General features: G+C 47.0%; 3 protein-coding genes across 3 annotated transcripts; 1 reads left to right on the forward strand and 2 right to left on the reverse strand.

The window, feature by feature from the left end:
- Nucleotides 1-69: 69 nt before the first annotated feature.
- VTP01DRAFT_4620 (uncharacterized protein) lies at nucleotides 70-5,725 on the reverse strand (the record flags this gene model as incomplete). Its single annotated transcript, XM_069383322.1, has 6 exons — nucleotides 70-420; nucleotides 487-2,073; nucleotides 2,131-3,351; nucleotides 3,413-5,520; nucleotides 5,582-5,601; nucleotides 5,661-5,725. The coding sequence occupies 6 exons, from the start codon at nucleotides 5,723-5,725 to the stop codon at nucleotides 70-72; spliced, it is 5,352 nt and encodes a 1,783-aa protein (XP_069244034.1).
- Nucleotides 5,726-5,955: 230 nt separating this feature from the next.
- Nucleotides 5,956-16,256, reverse strand: VTP01DRAFT_4621 (uncharacterized protein; the record flags this gene model as incomplete). Its single annotated transcript, XM_069383323.1, has 10 exons — nucleotides 5,956-9,486; nucleotides 9,549-10,173; nucleotides 10,238-10,963; nucleotides 11,016-11,498; nucleotides 11,555-15,456; nucleotides 15,513-15,582; nucleotides 15,641-15,812; nucleotides 15,869-15,932; nucleotides 15,991-16,110; nucleotides 16,170-16,256. The coding sequence occupies 10 exons, from the start codon at nucleotides 16,254-16,256 to the stop codon at nucleotides 5,956-5,958; spliced, it is 9,780 nt and encodes a 3,259-aa protein (XP_069244035.1).
- A 98-nt stretch (nucleotides 16,257-16,354) lies between these two features.
- VTP01DRAFT_4622 (uncharacterized protein) lies at nucleotides 16,355-17,085 on the forward strand (the record flags this gene model as incomplete). Its single annotated transcript, XM_069383324.1, has 3 exons — nucleotides 16,355-16,463; nucleotides 16,524-16,803; nucleotides 16,866-17,085. 3 exons carry the CDS (start codon nucleotides 16,355-16,357, stop codon nucleotides 17,083-17,085), a joined length of 609 nt encoding a protein of 202 aa, XP_069244036.1.
- Nucleotides 17,086-17,239: the final 154 nt, after the last annotated feature.

Consider the following 17,239-nt stretch of genomic DNA (forward strand, 5'->3'; position numbering starts at 1 on the left):
GGAGGGAGATTGCGGCGGATGAAAGAAGGTGCATGACAAAAAAAAAAAAAGAAAATAAATAAAATAAAATTAAAGAGGCAGCTTGACGTTGATGTGGACTCGAGGCCCGATAACGGATGGTGCAACCAACAGCCCCAAAAACAAGAGCATAATGGCAGACAGCAGTGTACCGTAAAAGATGGCGATGCGCCGTCTCCGTTTCCGCTGGGCTATCGAGTAGATAGGTTCTCGAATTTGCTTGCTTGGCCGTAACCAAAACAGCATGAGCGAGTGCCATCGATCGATACCCGGTATCAGGCAAATAAGGAAGAGCGCAAACAAGATAAAGTGACCCAGTACAAAGTCCATTGCAAATAGACTCATTTCCACGATTTTACAGACGTATTCACGCAAGGGTTGCGACAGTGCATGCCAACCAAGCTAAACGTAAAAAATTATCTCGTCAATTATCCAAATCAAGGTGCTTCAAGTGAATTGTATACATACCCCTAAACCGTACCAACGTCCAGTCCACCATCCTTGGTTGCTGTGTCCTTGGTGGAACTCGCGAGTCAAGAGCAAGACGGTGATCAACTTGAATATAAACCGCTGGACGGCTCCGACAGCGACCATACCTAGCACGGTGCGAGAAAAGCTCCATTCTTCGAGGAAATACAAGGCTTCAAAGAAAATGACAAGGTTGACAACCGCCCAGCTGTGCGCGATAGCCGCGATGGTTGCGCCAAACTTGACACCGCAGCAGAATGAAGCGATCGATCCGCCCAGCAGAGACACCACAAACAGACCAGCAAGCACGGCTGCGTTGAGCAGGATAGGTGCGACGGCTACAACCGCCACGCGGATTAATGCGCTCGGTCCATTGTTCACGCGGGAAGCATCGTGCACGTCAAAGCTTCGCACAAACAGATAGGCAATTACAGATATGGCAGCGAGGGCAAGTGGAATGGCGATTTCAGAGAAGAATATGACCCCGAAACGCGCACGTGGCTGGTGCTGCTTGTTCCAGGCTTGCGGATCACCGAGCTGTTTGCGCTTGACGCCTGTGATGCGCGTCCGAGCGAAGCGGCAGTAATCGATCCAGGTGGAAGCATGCTGCTTGCCGTTGCCGCGTGACAGCCAACGCAGGAATTCGCGATAGTCGACGAGGAAATCGGTCAGCGAGAACTGGTGCGGGTTGAACAGGAAAGGCGATAGGATGAGAGCAAACACAGTTATCCAAAAGTAGATAAAGTGCGGGATCCATATCACGATGGATGCAAACAAAAGCGCTAGCAAACTACGTGCGCCAAAGTACATGCTTGTATCGGCAAAGCGAGCGTACAGTAGAGAAAACGGAATTCGGGTTGTTGCAAATCCACGGCCCGTAGCAATATACCGCGCGCCTCCAAAGGTCAAGTTGCTCAGGATAGAGTGGGCATACGTCTGGGTAACAAAAATTTCAAAGAATGGCGAGAAGGACAGTAAATGCTTGGCCAGGCGAGTGATCGCTCGGAAGAAGCCGCGCTCCGTGAGTTCCTGTAAAAATAGTGGAAGGAACGAGACGAAAAAGATGACGAAAATCGAGATCACTACGCGCTTGAGCCAGTCGAACACAGGTACCAGGTTGTAGCATCCAGCCGGCTCGAGTGGAGCATCGGGAGGCGCATCGCGGTTGTACTCGCAAACTGTCAAGGACATACCCATGGCGCCAAGGATAAGCAGAACAAGCATAAACAATTGCACCGACAGCATGATGAAAATATTGTTGATGTGGAAACCAGGGTGGGCGTAGTAAAATGTCAAGAATCGGTCGAGTGGGAGTTGCGTGCCGAGGTAATAGTACTCGCGGGACAGCATTTGTTCACCCATACCAGTGCCAATCTTGGTTGTAAAGTTGAGGATGGATCCAAAGCCAAGGTCACGGCCCTTGCCGCATTGGAAATATTCAACGTGCTTAATGCGTCCTCCTCGGCTAAAGGCGTTCATACCAGCATAGATGTCCTCGTTCAAGTGCAGTCCTCGCTGAGCCTTGCTCACACCGCCGCGGGTCGTCATGAAGATGGCATTCAAAAAGTCCGGATGGCCATAGTGGAGCTAAATCCATCATGTTGTTAGTTTGAAAAATATATATTCATCTTTTCTTTCTTTTACCTTGCCACCAATCGTTGCCATGATACGTTGGCTAAGTGTACCAAATGTCTTTTCTTTTCCAGCAGCAATGTCGCCAAGTATACCGATGTTTTCTGAAAAGATGTACTCGCGGGCACCGACGATGGCCACCGGTCCGTTGGAAGGCGCATCAAACGAATTTGCAGCATAAGGCGACTCGCCGGCCCGGTAGGTATTTTCAAACTCGCCAAGTACGTTACGGATCTTGAGACATTCCTCGAGATAGTTGTCTTGATTGGCATCGATGAGCTGCAAATATTCCCCGCGGTAAAAAATCAAGGCATTGTTCTGGTTATCGGATTTGCCGTCGCCGAGAATAGGATTGCCGGGCAGACGTACGCGGTACTTGGGAACGCGCTCGCCGTCAGGTTGCTTGGGGCAGCGGCCGTCAATAAGCACAGAGTAATACAAATCTTCGCTGTCCTTTTCAAGGTATGCGATTTGTAGGTCAGGGAACGCGCTCAGCAAAAACTCGACGCTTTCCTTTTCTTCCTTGTTGAACGACTTGTAGCGCTGCATGGCCAAGAGCAGACGGAACTTGCGGCTTGCAACGTGCTCGGCTTCAGAGTCAACCTTGTCTCCATTGTCTGCGGGCGCAGGGTCAGTGGTCTCGACGCGGTACAGTAACTTGATCGCTTTGTGGTAGTTCATAAAGCCTGTGACGGTGCGGTACAATGTTTGCGCGCGCAGTGAAGCCCAGATCCGTGTGCGAAGCGTGTATTCCGGAGCGGATGATTTAAAACCAACGCAGTAGAAAGGTAGGTCATCGGCTGTAGCTCGCTTAGTCTTTTCAGAAGATAAACTCATTTCGCCGTCGTCTTCGTGAATTCCTTCCTGCATCGTTGCTGTTTCGTCTACTAACACTTTGGTGTCCTTTACAAAATTATCCCACTCGAACGGGTGCAATTTCTTTAGATATTCCAGCAACGTAATGCGGGTGTTCTGGTCCTGTTCACGGATAATTTCACGCAAAGTGAGCAGGATTTTTTCGCTGTAGTGCGGTGTCATGACTGTAAAAGTTGGCATGTTGGGTACCGGGAGCGGTTCGGGCATCGGTGTCGTTAAACTTTGCGCAAAGAACTGCATTCGTCGCTCGGCTTCGCTGTGCTGAGGATAGTACTCTGTCTTGAAAGCCACGTCTTCTTGAGAAACAAAAAACGTCGGCGGCTTCAATCGACGCTTGCCATCGGCGCTCTCGGGAACCTATAATCGATTTAGCTTTACAGTCTGCTTTCTAGAAAAAGTAACGAACGATAACACATACCTGTTGATACAAGAGTTTGGCCACATGGTCTGCAGAAAGCAAATGCTCACGGTACATGGAGATAACAAAGGCGTTCCAGATCTGAGAGCAAAGGAACTTTGGCTTGTATGTCAACTCGAGTTCAGACGTGGCCAAGATCTTTGCATAGATACGCTTGGGCAGTCTTGAAAAGATATTGCGCCAAGGGGTCCAGATGGAGATACCGAGATAAAACGATCTTGCGACCGAGAACACCGTGTTCCAGATGATATACCACAGATACGTATCCAAGAAGAACAGGACCAAATCCATTAGGAACATAAAGATGAGCGCGATAGCAGGCATGTATGTGCACAGAGCGGTGCCGACAATTGGATCGCGGCAGTTTTGAACGCGCATCTGGGCCATCACGGTCAGCGGGTCCTTGAATGATAGGGCCAAAAAGAAGTACGACTCGAGAAACTTGCAACCAAAGACACACGCCCAGATACCGATTGAAATCAATCGATCCATGCGTTTCAAGTGCGGGAAGTTGGCGGTAAACGTCTGGCTAGCCATTGTCTTTCGCGCATCCTGTTTCCGGAAACGGACAAACAGTCTTGATTGGGGTATAATGGCAAAGAACACGCTTGTGGCCAAACTGATTAGCAGCTGGACGACTGAAACCGCAGTGGCAATCGGGCTTGTTCGATCAAAATAGACGCAGTACACTGACGGGCCGACGTTGAGCAACAAGATGGGAAATAAAAACAGCAACCGACGAGAGAGGATACCGGCTCTGCGCCACGTCATTGGCACATAAACATATTCTACAAGGCAAGCGAGCATGACCAAGAGCGTAGCAACGCCGCCTCCTAGCGCGACAATGGATAATTTTACAGGAGTTTCCTTTTCGGCCTCTTCCTTGTCACTCGACAGGTACACCGAGTCCGCGTTGGCAGCAATGTAGTACCAAAAGGCAACGATGTGGATAATCCAGATGCGCGTGAAATTGACGGCAATGTGCATCCACGACCGTTTTTCCTTGAATGTTTTTTGGAACGCCTTTTGCCATCGCACCGAGCGCAAGGCCGGGTATCGCTCGGCGGGCGGGAGATCCATCAAGCGTGTCTTTTTATCTTCCAGCCGCAGTCGGTTGAGACAGGTCGGGTACCAGAACAGCTGGTTGACATCGTCGTATCCGATGGTATCGGCGTGATCGCGCTCGCGCTTGACATACTGCCCGTCCTTGAGAGTATACGACTGGTCGCGAATGAAATTGTAGAGAGGTGTGATGATGGTATCCAGATAGTCGCCTTCGGGCGCTGTTTCGGTCATTTGTGGGTTGTAATAATCCTTGGCACATTTGAATAGGAAACAGAGCGCTTCGGGACAAAACCGGATCACGGATGCTTCTGCCCAAATCAGCAACCAAAGAGCCAGCTGCTGGATCCTATCCGTGTGTGTCAAGTTCTCCATGCTTGTCTGCCACTGCTTTTCGGCCAGCTGCAGCACCGCTTGCTGCGATGCACCGTTTTCTTCAGCCACGTGCGTCGCTGCATGCTGGTCACCGACCGCTTCGTCGAGATCGAGTTGCACAGCGAAGTACCACTTGCGATAGTTGGCGTGTGGGCCACCAATGTACTCGGCATGCAGCGATTTTAGCGCAACATCGCTCGGCATACGTGAGGACCTTGAATCGAGCATAACCATAAGGTGATCGTACATGTTGTGCATACTGTCGTGTTGGAAACCAAAGGTATTTTTCAAGTGTGTAAAGATACGAGAGATCTGCTGCGGAGGCATGACGTTGGTGTCCCATGAAGGATATCCGTTCGACTGATGGCTGTTGCTGCCGACGAGTGTATCGTTGGAGGATAAATTACTGCTAGGCTGCTTCTTTGGCGTTCTGTGTCGTTTGTTCTCAATAAGCTGCACGAGCGATTCCGTGGAGGGAGCACACCGCAGGTATCGGCCAGAGTTGTGAATGTCATCCCGTACGTGCCCATAAATGTCAGAATCAGAAAAATTAGAACCTTGGTAAAAAGGGGATGCATTGCGACCAGGAATGCCACTATCCCACGTAGTCGTGCTCCTGCCATCCTCTGCCCAGTCTGCTTCATCGAGCGTTGTTACTGCTTCGTCGCGAGCTACAATGTTTAAATGTTAGATCGCTGTGTGCATCTCGTGTTCTTTTGCATGAAAGATAACCATATCCTGTGATCTGAGGCCTTGTTGACATGTTGTGTTACAAAGGGATCGTCTAAACATACAAACACGTTTCACTTACATTGGTGGCATATGCATATTGATTGCTCGATGCTGCCGCCGATTGGGAGAGCCAGCATCTGACATGGTCTTTTCAAACAAATTATATACGGATTAAAGAAGAAGATGCGAGAAAAAGAAGACAAGAAATAAAGAATATAAAGTAAGACAATTTTTTTCTTTGCTATCCTTTTTAATATAGCTTCCCCATCTAGTCCTTGCTGCTAATAGCTGTGGAATGACAAACCCATGCGAACACACTCTAGGTGTTCCGAGACATATCTTACCCCTTTTTTAATTTTGCTCAGAAAGAGAGTTTATTGTCCATTATTCTGAGGGGTGGTGGTAGGGGATTGAGAGTTTTCAATGAATAATCCTACGGGTCTACCGATCGTTTCCATCCAAATGATGGAGCAGAGCATGTTGCCAAGTTGTCCGATCTGTTCCCGTATCGCGCCGCCCTGGGCTTCGTCTTCTCTGCTAACCATCCAACCTTCCACCCGGTTGTTATGTAGCTGCAAGTGGATCAGATAGTCCATGTACCGGCTGTGGTATAAAAGCAAGTGTCGTTTGTTGGAACTGTCTCGAATATCCTTTACGCTTTTACGTTGCAGCATCACGATTAACATATCGAACGCTGCTTGCCAATCTAGTCGTAATTGCAACAAACGTGCCATATTACTGTCAATTTGAGCCAAGTCGACGTGCTTAAACTCTCCCAATAATATGCTAAGTCGGCTTGCCGTCGATCCAGCCGTCGTAACCAAATCGCTTGCGTGCAGCTCACTCCAATTGTTGAGTCGCTTGCAATGTACTAGTACTTCTGCCACAATAGTATCCAGCCGGTTCCTTGCATTCACGGCAATGTCGTTGATCGTGTATCCTTCCCGTAGCAACATTGCATCAATAGGGTCGACTATAGAGTGTTCACTCGGTACAGGTGCAATGTTTCGTATAGCTGACGCAGCAGACAGAGGCCCTTGATAAACGACTAGGATGAAATACTCCAGCCAGATGCCTTCATCCTCTGTCGTGGCAGGACAAATAATGAGCGTATGCTTCCAATCGCCCGGTTGGCCTGCAAGCGGCGTGAAGGATAGATCATGACTCGTTACTGTTGCTCCCACAGATTTTGATTTGACAACGATGCTGGATAGCCCGTGTTTCGGCGAATTTTCCAGGAGATGGTCGTAAAACTTTTGGCGTTCTATTGAATCCACGTTCACCTCGTAAAACGCATGTATCAACCGGTTTCGAGCATAGTACGCAGGCTTCCTGTGCAGCGATGAGAACTGACGGAGGATGCGGAGAGTGTTCAAATTAGTGGCCTTGAGATCATGCTCAGTCTGGAACATCGCTTGAATGTAACGTAAATGGAAATCATAAACAAATGAATTGACGTGGATAAAATGCTTGAAATTGCCCGACAGCTCTTCAAATTGCTGGAAGGCTTTGCGCTCGTCGTCCTGGTTCGCATTCTCCAAACTGCCATACGCCCGATGCAGCGTAAATAGCGTAACAGAAAAGTACGAACTCGTCATTTGCACTTGGCAAATGATCGATCCGCCTTCTGTGACTCTAAGGAGGTACACCGGCGATGTCCGCATAAAAAGGTTCTGTGAAATCTGGAACGCCGATTTTGCCATGAAATCTGTATCATCTTCTGCATTGTCTGGCGATTGAGCCAAGTCAATCATATGCATATCAACGCTCTCCAGATATCGTGCGTAATCCGTCATCAGCGTCTGCGTCAATTCCTGATACCACTGCAGCGTCGCTTCTCTGTAGACTGGATCGTCCTCTAGACCTTCCCATCTCTCATCATATCTTGAAAAGAGAAACGGGGTCCGGCAGTAATGCAATAAACGGGACGATCTCAGAATAGCAATTATCTCAGGGCGTGTAAGCTTGTCACTGCTGCCGCTGCCGGGGGCCTCCCTACCGTTTTGACGCCCGTATCGATGTATCCATTTACTGTGCACTTCGACCGCTTTTTGCTTCACAGCTCTGCGCCTGGAACGTCGTCCAAAAGTCTTGAGGAACGGTAATCCGTGGCGTCTTAAAAGATCATGCCCGGTTAATAGATCTGTTCCTGACACGTTATCCGATAGCACTCTGTCCAACTCATACACATCGTTGGGTTGGACAGGCGTGTTATCGAAATCAACGGATCTTGTCGATGTTGCCATACTGATAGCATCACTTCTGTTGTTGTCCGATATTGTAGGGTACTGGATCATATCCCTTAACTCGACAAGACTATTTACCATCGCCAAAGTATTGCCTGTATTGCGTCTGGACGATCTTGCAGAGGAGGATGCGCTTGCAGCGTATGACTCTGCTGCTGCCGCTGGAATGTTTTTGCTTGAAAGCGTTGTTTCTTTTTTTAGAGAGGACAAGTGCTTTGGCGATGGCATATGCGTATTTTTGGATAGGAGGTGTTGATCATCGATCGTAAGGGGTGATGAGCTATAAGTGTCAACGGTTGCTTTGATTGAATTTCCGTGATGGAATAAACCCATTTTTTGATGTAGGATGTTGGATAGAATAAAGTATCGTGCTTCCTGGCGCATGGATACTCGGAAAATGCTGTCAAAAATGCCCAGGCTCGCCTTTTCCATCCAGTTGTAGGTATACACAGCCAAACCATCCGCGTTCAGAGTCATTAGTAAGAAGCAGTGCTTTCCTGAATCTGTGCGCGGTGATTTTGCTGAAGACGATTTTGTGTCAAAGGTTCCAGACATGGAGCGAGACGTGCTTGAAGAACGAGACCGGTCCTTATCGTCTGCTGCTGCTTTCAATTTCTTGTTGTTGTGCGAACCATGCGACGTTGCTGAGCTGCGTCTCGAATGCTGGCTGCTGTTGATATCACTTTCAACACTGGTGCGTCGATCTCGAATTTCCGCAGAGGCGCTACCGAGTCGCTCGACAAACTCCCTCAATCCACTGATGCCTACAAGTTGTATATCATTTTGCAAGCATTCTTCAAGCGACTTTTGCCCGTGATATAACTCCCAGCCAAGTGATCGATTCGGCTGTCTCCAGACCACAGTCATCCGCAAACTTGTGTCAATGTTACATAGTTCGCAGTTGACAAAGTCGACCACATCGTCCATACACCAAGGCATAATATTGACTGCCGTGTTCATTGCGTAAACTGTCGGACTCTTCCATTCGGTAGCTTTCTGCAATATATACAACACGGATTCGATGAATTTGCGTCGCAAGATACGACCAAGACCTTTGCCTCTGCCCAGCAAATGTGCCTTTTGCAACGCCGAGCCGATGTCGATGCTGACCGTCTTTTCAATAAAGAAATCGCACAGACTTTGCCGGAAACTCTCATACATATGGTTCATCAAAGCTCCAGAGTCCACAGCGCCAACTGCCCATATATCAACACGGAATGTGTATTGATCCAGTTGGTCCGCTGCGCGTTCGTCCTGGACAAAGTCTCCTTCCAGACATTGCCGTATATTCTTTGGATCCAGTTCCATTTCTTGCTGGCTGCGTTCATTTTCTGGACTACAAAGAGGTTGCCCGCTGACACATATGCCTGCAATACCCTGACCTGCAGCCATCTCGAGCGAGGTAGACGTGCCTGGCACTCGCTGCTTACAGTTGTAATAAAAACACATGTGACCGTGTGTTTCATCGCCGTAAAGGTTATCAAGATGGTCCTTGACAGCGCTGGAGACGCTCGGTCCACCGAAAACTCGAATACTCTCTGAAAGAACGGCTCGTCGGAATAATTGCATCAAGGTATGAGAATCGCCAACAAGTTTCGGCAGTCGAAACAATTGCGTGGAAGCAGGTTGTTTCTCCATTGGCAATATAAATTGGACATCCTTGTTAATAAATATGTCAGTTTAATGAAAAGCATTGGATTGTCATAGATATGTAAGCTTACCGCCATTGTCGGCTTCGAATTAGGATTTCGAAGGAAAAATTGCTGGACTTCATTCAGCGTGATGTGCGACACTAGTCTGTTCTCCACGAGACCCACGAATTCTTGCTCAATCCAATCAGGTAAATCGATACCGTGCACCTCCAACACGAGTTCCCGGGGCGTATCCGTAGATAGAGTAGACCCGGTAGCTCGACTTGCTGGTGTTTTACGCTCCAAAAGAGGCGACTGCGACGCACTTGGTGTTGTTACAGGGCTCTGCGTAAATGATGTTTCTTCATGATCCGCGGTGGTCACATCCTCCTCGTATATTTTGCAATAGACAACAGAGTTGTCTCGTTCGATAACAAACATTTGCGGCCGATTATGCACGACAAACAGTCGCAATGCATCTCCCGTCAGATATTTTACGGCCGCGTTAGGCTGCAGCCTCCAATGCAGAGGGAAGCGACGAGTGTAGACGACCGGGCAGGAAAACTCTCCAGGTGCAAATTTTCCAATAGCAATTAACGAGCCATCCTTCTCAGAGACAGTGAACATTTTGCTTTCTTCGTCCGTCTCTTCATCGTCTTCATCTTCAGAGGATTGTTCATTTTGGTTCTTGCCAGCAGGCGGTTCTAGGAATTTACTGGGAAGAGAAAATATTGTCAAGCACTGCTTGATGATGCATTTTTTTCTTCAATCAGCGTTACCTGCAAATTCTAGTTTCTTGTAAACTTCGTAAGAGTATTAATCGGTTTGTACGTTGCTGCACTTGGAATAGCTTGTCCTTAACCCGTTGCAGAATATCTGATCGATCAACTAATGATTGAAGCTTGGAGTAAAAGAAGATTTGCACGTATCTCTCCTTTGGAATGAGTACAAGCCAATAAAGCGGCCTGTTACCGAATGGAACGGTGGATGCAGCCGGTTTAGTCACTTCTTGCTGCTCAATGTCGAAAGTGCTGATACCCAGACCCTCACTCAGGTCATAGTTGCCAAACATTTTTGTTGGTTCCAAAGAAACGGGCGATGGTTCCGTGGACGACAATGCTGCTTCGTCGAGCATGTTGTAGATCGAATCTTGGCTTACATAAAAGTAATCACCTATTCGTTGCAGCCGGTAACTGTCACCAGTTTGGCCTTCCTTTTCCAGTTCTTCCATGAATGTTTCACGACTGTGGACAAGGTCCTTGACAAAATGGAAAGGAATCGTCTGCGAGGTCGGGAAATCGACGAAAAGACTGTTCCTCGATAACTGTCGCTCTACGTATCGCAAGGTCGGTATCGTAACGTGTTCGGCTTTGAGCAAACCGTGCAGGGTTTCTTCCGTCAGAAGCCAGCGTATTCTTGCCTCGGTTTCCGCCAGCGCTTCCTGCTGATCTGGTTCCAAAGCAGCAAAGCATTCCGGAGGAGATTGCATAGCAGCAATGAGCGCCCTAATTGAAAATTAATATATTGTTAACTCACTACTGCAGCGTAAAAGCTTACTCTTTATCGTCAGAGTGGTCGTATATTGGATATTCGTCTACATCGTTCGAGATTCGAGACATGTATATACAAACAAGCTGCAGTGATATCTTGATCCCTGTTGCTTCCAAGGGAGACCAACCATCATTTTCCTGCATCGGTGTTTTGAAATCAAAAGATTGTCCATCTTTTGACTCTCCAGCAAAAGACGTTGGTAATTCTGTGAAATCACAAACAACAGCATCGCCGTTAGGCGGGATATACATGCATTCTAATCGTATCAGCAACGGAACGCGCGAGTTGACCGCCAAATCAACCAGCAATGAAATATTCCTGTCTGCAATCTGCTCTTCCTCTGCGTCCTCGATATCCACATCCCGACTAAAAACTGGTTTGTAGTAGAACAAGTGCGTGTCTTTCCCACTGGTGGTGCAAAGTGGCTCGAAATAATGCCGGAGTATAGTCATGAAACGGTCTTGTATTTCTGGTGCTCTGGAAAAATTGCTGTAATTCTCATTTTAATGTTTGTATTTAGTCAAAACATGTGCAGTCTCTCTTACCCTGCTTGGTCGCCGTGCTGTTGCAAACTCATTACATTGACAAACTCTGTGATATCAATTTCCATCTTGGCTTCTTCACACAGCTCAAGAGCCTTGCCGAGATCATCGTCGGTAACTGCGTGTCCACGCAAAAGGCATGTATAAAGAGATCTAAAGTATGCCTTGGAGTACAATTGTGAGACCTTATGCGCGACAGTAACCGTTCGTTCTGATAAATTTCGAGCGCATCGACGCCTGAATTGTCCTTCCAGCATCATCGGCTGCATTGGTACGCCGAAATTCTCTTTTTCGTCCACGATGTAATCAACACTTTTAACGATGATATCGTCGTCTTCTTCAAGCTTGATGCTAGTGTGACTAACAATTGGCAGAGCCTTGGCGTACTCTGTCGTCTTGAGAGGCTTCATTGGCTTCTGTCTGACGCATTCAAAGAGCATGACATCGATGCGATAGTCTTGCGTCTCCGGCTCACTGAATGGAAGCGTAGATTCTTCCTTATCCATATTCAACAAACTGGTCGTAATCGCATCAATTGCAGGAAATAGAACGATGACGAACGAGCGTACATCGAAGATATGGATAAAACATCTCAATTGTCGCAAATCGGTCGTAAGACACGAGCTTGAGAGATAGCCTTTTCCCTGCAGTTTTTCCATCACAGCCTCCTGGATCTTGAGCCAAAAACCTTTGCCACTGTTTTGACTTGTCATGATCACTTCTCCGTCGGCAATGCGAGCCAGGGCGTATTCAATGAAATAATGCATCAAGGCAAAACTCTGGTATCTCACATCCAAGCGTGCCATATTTTCCTTGTTTCGGTTCAAGACTGGATCTGGTCGTACACACATGTTTCGTGCTCCACGCAAGTCATCACACTCGATATTCGAATCAACTATCAAGTGATGCTGACCAAGTCGTCCTGAGCGCCTCTTCTTTGCAGAGCTTGGTGATTGCGCGAGTTGGTAGAAATAGTCAGTGGCTAGAGGCTCTTGAAGGTGAAACTGGGGGCAGGCGAACGTAGCGACGACGAACGCGTTCGATCGTAGAACTGTTGCTACGTCGAAAAGCTGAGGAAGCATCATGGCCATGGTATCATCGAGAGTATTTTCAGATCCTCGTCGTCTTTCCTTGATATCGCCTTTGCTTTTCGAGCGCCCAACAATGTGCATTTGATCAAATGTAACCAACTGGGAGATCGTTCTCCTATCTGGTTCTAGCGTCCACTCCTTGACGAGTTCGTACTGCTCCAAGTTACCGCTGGGTTCCATCCATAATTCTGTCGTAATTTTGCCAGTTGCCGAATCTTTCCAGATAAAGTATTGAATTGCACATAATATACGATGGCTTCCATCTCTGCTGGGAAGATATATTTCTTGATAAAAGTGAGTGCTATCCGGACGAGGAGAAACTAGATGGTAGCCTTGATCCAGGCGTGCTTGACACAAAAATTGGAACGCGAGATCGTGAACCGGCATCATCTTGTTCTCTTTGTGATATTGATCTTGATAGTTATCTGTCTGCCACGACCATGTCATGTGCCGAAGATAATCTCGCACGATATATTCGCTAGTCAACCACAGGACTGGAGGCAGGTACCAGGTCCGTTTACGTGTCATTATCGTCGTTCGTGGTCTGCGTGAGACGGTGGGTTCCATCATATCTTGGAAATGCTTCGGATCTCTCATCAACAAACTTGAAAATGGTCTTTCGCATAGGTAGTTGTACGCCGATGATGTCTCCTGCGACGTCTTTAACAAATACATGAGTTGCCCTTTAATCCGCTGTCGAGCGTTGACATCCATGTTGAAGAATAGCAACCGCAGTGAGACTAGTCGACCGTACTCTCTACGTACTCGCACTTCGTAGAAAGATGGTGGATAGCCCAGGCTGTACGAAAAATAATCCAGGGCATTATCATCTTTGCTTTCAACGTTCATAATCATGCGGTTCATGACTTTGACGAATGTGCCATCTTGACCTTCAAAATCCATATTTCGACTCAGGGCTGTTCGGATAATCTCAAGAGCATCATTAACTTCGGTTTCCACGTTAGATATAAATTCTTGGTTGTAGGCTGACGTTAGTTTTGGCGACATGTAAGGTGATACATTGCCGATAAGTAAATCAATAAAATCGTGGTCGTACCAGCTCCTTGTCCGAGCTCTAGTACTTGATGCGTTCAATTTGTCCCAAAATTCATGGAACGAGACCAAATATGCATCCCGTTGCTGCGAAGCTTCAAGGCTGCGATGTTCCACAGTAGACGATAGAGAGGATGCTAAACTTTGCAGATATTTGCCGTTGAATCCAATCAAGCTTTTTAGGACTTCGTCGTCTTCGAATATATCGATCAGATAGCTTCTCAGCTTCTCCGTTTTTGCATAGACAGGTGCATTGTAGGAATCATTGAAAAACGTGGCGCCGGTTACAACGCCCATCATCTGAGCTCGTCGACGGAAAATATCCCAATTTTGGAGCATGTGAGCAAACTCTGCATCCGTGCGCACAAATATTTCTGCACGCGGTGCTTTTGAGCCTCCAAAAATGTTGCTGTGTAAAAGCATCGGGTCATTCTTCAGTTGGCTTGACGGTCCAATGACCATTGGTAGCCAAGTTGCGCGTATCCGGTATTCAATAACAATGTTAGGTTGCCAATGGAGCGCCATAACGATCTGAATGCGTTCCTTTTTGATTGCACTGAGATCTGGCGCCTTTAATGATCGCAGCGCCGTGTCAAGTGTCTTGACTCCTGTACCGTCATCGAAGGATACGGATTGTAAAGTAAACCCTTCGCGAGTTCTTGTTGCTATTACATGAGAAAATTCGGCTGGAAGAGGATATTCACGGTATTTGAGTAAACGTAGTGGCGGTTGCGGTGGATAGGAGTGAGGATCCCAAGGAAAGTTTTGTCCTGCTTGCTGTTTTTCCATGCTCTGATCTCGAGCTTGATTAATGTCGCGTCGATCGTTTGGTTGGAGGTATACGTCTGGAGATCGTACTAATGTCGTCTCTCGGAATAGAAATTTACAATGGTACATATTAGGAGGAGAATAATCGTTATTATCTGCAGGTAGATATTGTAAAACTGAATCTGCCAAATTATGGATATTGTCATCGTTCAAGTTTTCGGCTCGAGACTGTTCGTGAGGAGTTTGATCGCGAGCAATTTGTTTGCATTCGTCTGCGTAAAGTAATGAACCACCGGTTGCACGTGTCAAAAATGCAAGGATTTCGTTGTCAGGGACAAACCCAAAATTTCGACCAGGGACAAAGCTTTTTGCCGAGCCCACTTGGATTATGTGACATGTTACGTCCTCGTCAGAAAATTGTCGCACGAAAGTATTGTCGTTCACGTTAGATTTCATCGTTCCGTCAGTAATCAAAATCAATTGGGGTCGACCGTCTGCTGGAAGAAGCTTCAATGCAAAGTGTCCCGCATGTAATATGCGCGATAGATTGGCGCCAGATTTGCCGACTCCCCAAACTTCTCGTTTGGAAGAATGGTACGACGTTTCTTCCCCTTCTGCTACGTGCATTTCTTGCTCTTCCTCCTTTCCAGCAGTTGATAAATCAGATTCTGTGCGCTGAGTTTTGAGGGCTGGTATAGAAGGTGTTTCCAATTCACTGACTTCACGGGGACCAACGCCGCCCACGTCAAGATCATATTCCTGGTTCGACCGCTTGCGTTTTAGAAAGTGTCGAAAGTTTGTAGTATCCTTTTGAAAAGCAAGGAATTCAGAGTACAGCTGGTCGATGACGTCGCGAACGTTGTGCATATTGACTACCACGTTCTGCATAAATACTCGCATAGTGGGATGTTCTGCCAGCATGGGAATAACATTCATATTCGATGCGAATTGCGAGCAATCAGCCATAACTGTGAGCCTAAAATTTGGCCTCAACTGGAAAGAAGTTAAATGCAAAGATAATTTAGGCATCTTTTTAGGTTATTACTTACCAGGGCATTTTGTGTAGATGATATTGGAAGTACAAACGGTTGTACAATGCCTTCCAAAGAATTGCGCAAGCTAATCCATAATTAAGGTTACACGACATGTCAAATGTCAGACATTGTCTTTCACACACCTTTCAAATGCTCCTGACAGAAGGATGGTAGGCTTTGTGCTACCGACGGTTGCAAGGCTGGAGCTAAGATCTAGTATATATACAATTCGATATTCATAAGTGAGCGTCATTAAATTCGTTCTGGGCGAGAGAACGAAAGTTTCGTCTGATGGATCTTCGGGGCGAGGTATATCTTTCCACACTGTTTAGATCCAAACACGTTGCTTGCAATCAAAGTAATCCAAATACCTTGAAGGGAAATACTTTTCCACACTGCCTTCTTTTGTCGTGAGAGGTAGAGTACATTCATAACCTGCATTTTTCCGGGCATTCAGTCATTGTGTTTCTGTTTTGTAAATGGGTCCACTTACATCGTAGTCTTTTACTGTTAAAGGCTGATATAAGTTCTTCAAAAGCCATTGTGTATACTCGTTCTTCGTGCATAGACGCGAGTGTCTCAGCAATATAACAGCCGATCGCGCTTCGACGAACTGGAGGCGATCGTTCTGTAAGTTATTTGCTGCAGAGTTAATCGTTTTCGAGATCTTACTTTGGTTTCCTCGGGCGATTTGGCCTTGCTGATCGGCGATCCGTTTGTGGGTCTCTCATTGTGAGTGCCAGTTACATTGCTCGACATTGATCCTCTCACACACAGTTAGCGGCGGAAGATTTTCAATTTTCGGATATGGGGCAGGTTGGGCGCCGATTTGTTTTCTGAACACCCTTTTGCATAATATGGCAACGCGTGTAAGCTCCCGCCTCTTTTCTCACGTCAGCGGCATTCATCGCAGACGCTTTCACGCGTCGATCCATGTAAAGAATCAGAAAAGCATTCCTCACAAAGGTCAGTGACCAGCAGCAAGCTCGAACGAATATTCCCTTTGCTAAAGTTGGATCTGTGCAGATCTTGCATATTTGCATTTCCACCCAATCTCCAGCGGACAACCCTCTGCTACTTCGAAGTATGCACTGTCATATCTCTCAAGCAACGATGTACCGAGCGGAAAGAGTCTCAAGGACCACTCTGAGCTGGTTATTGGGTGGTCTCCAGAGACGACGCTCGAGCCAAGAACATTTGTCGACAATGCAGCGTTTGTGGACTTTATGACCAATGTTCTTAAAGAAAACATCCATCGCGTGAATGACCCTGTACTAAAGAGTCTGGCTGAATGGCAGAAAGAAGGGTAGGATTCTAAACTTTGAAGGAGATAAATGTGTACCCTGTCTCACGAGTCTTTAACGTCAGATGGATGCACATTGCCGATGAGCGGGACCCACCGGCCTGGGGTCGCATTCCTTTCCCAGAGGATATAGTTGGAACTGTACTTGTTAAAGATGGAGTCATCCAGCCTAACACTTACCAAGCTATGCCAGCTCACAGACTAGTAACTGCTCACGGTATCTTCCAGCTCCCCGAGTCACTTACCAAGGTCTTGATCGACGCTGCAAAAAAGAGGATCAAATAGACGCTATGTAATATTTATTATATTATCATCTCCTCTCGTTTCAATTATGTTGAAAGAAGCCAGTTGATAAGTTGTGGAGGTTGAATGCACTTCTGTTCTGTGAACTGATACTTTTTTAATGGTTACATTAATGAGCAACAACTTAGCGTTGCTA

Source organism: Rhizomucor pusillus (genome assembly GCF_041956525.1).
Source record: "Rhizomucor pusillus strain CBS 183.67 unplaced genomic scaffold VTP01scaffold_2, whole genome shotgun sequence".
NCBI classification, from domain to species: Eukaryota; Fungi; Mucoromycota; class Mucoromycetes; order Mucorales; family Lichtheimiaceae; genus Rhizomucor; species Rhizomucor pusillus.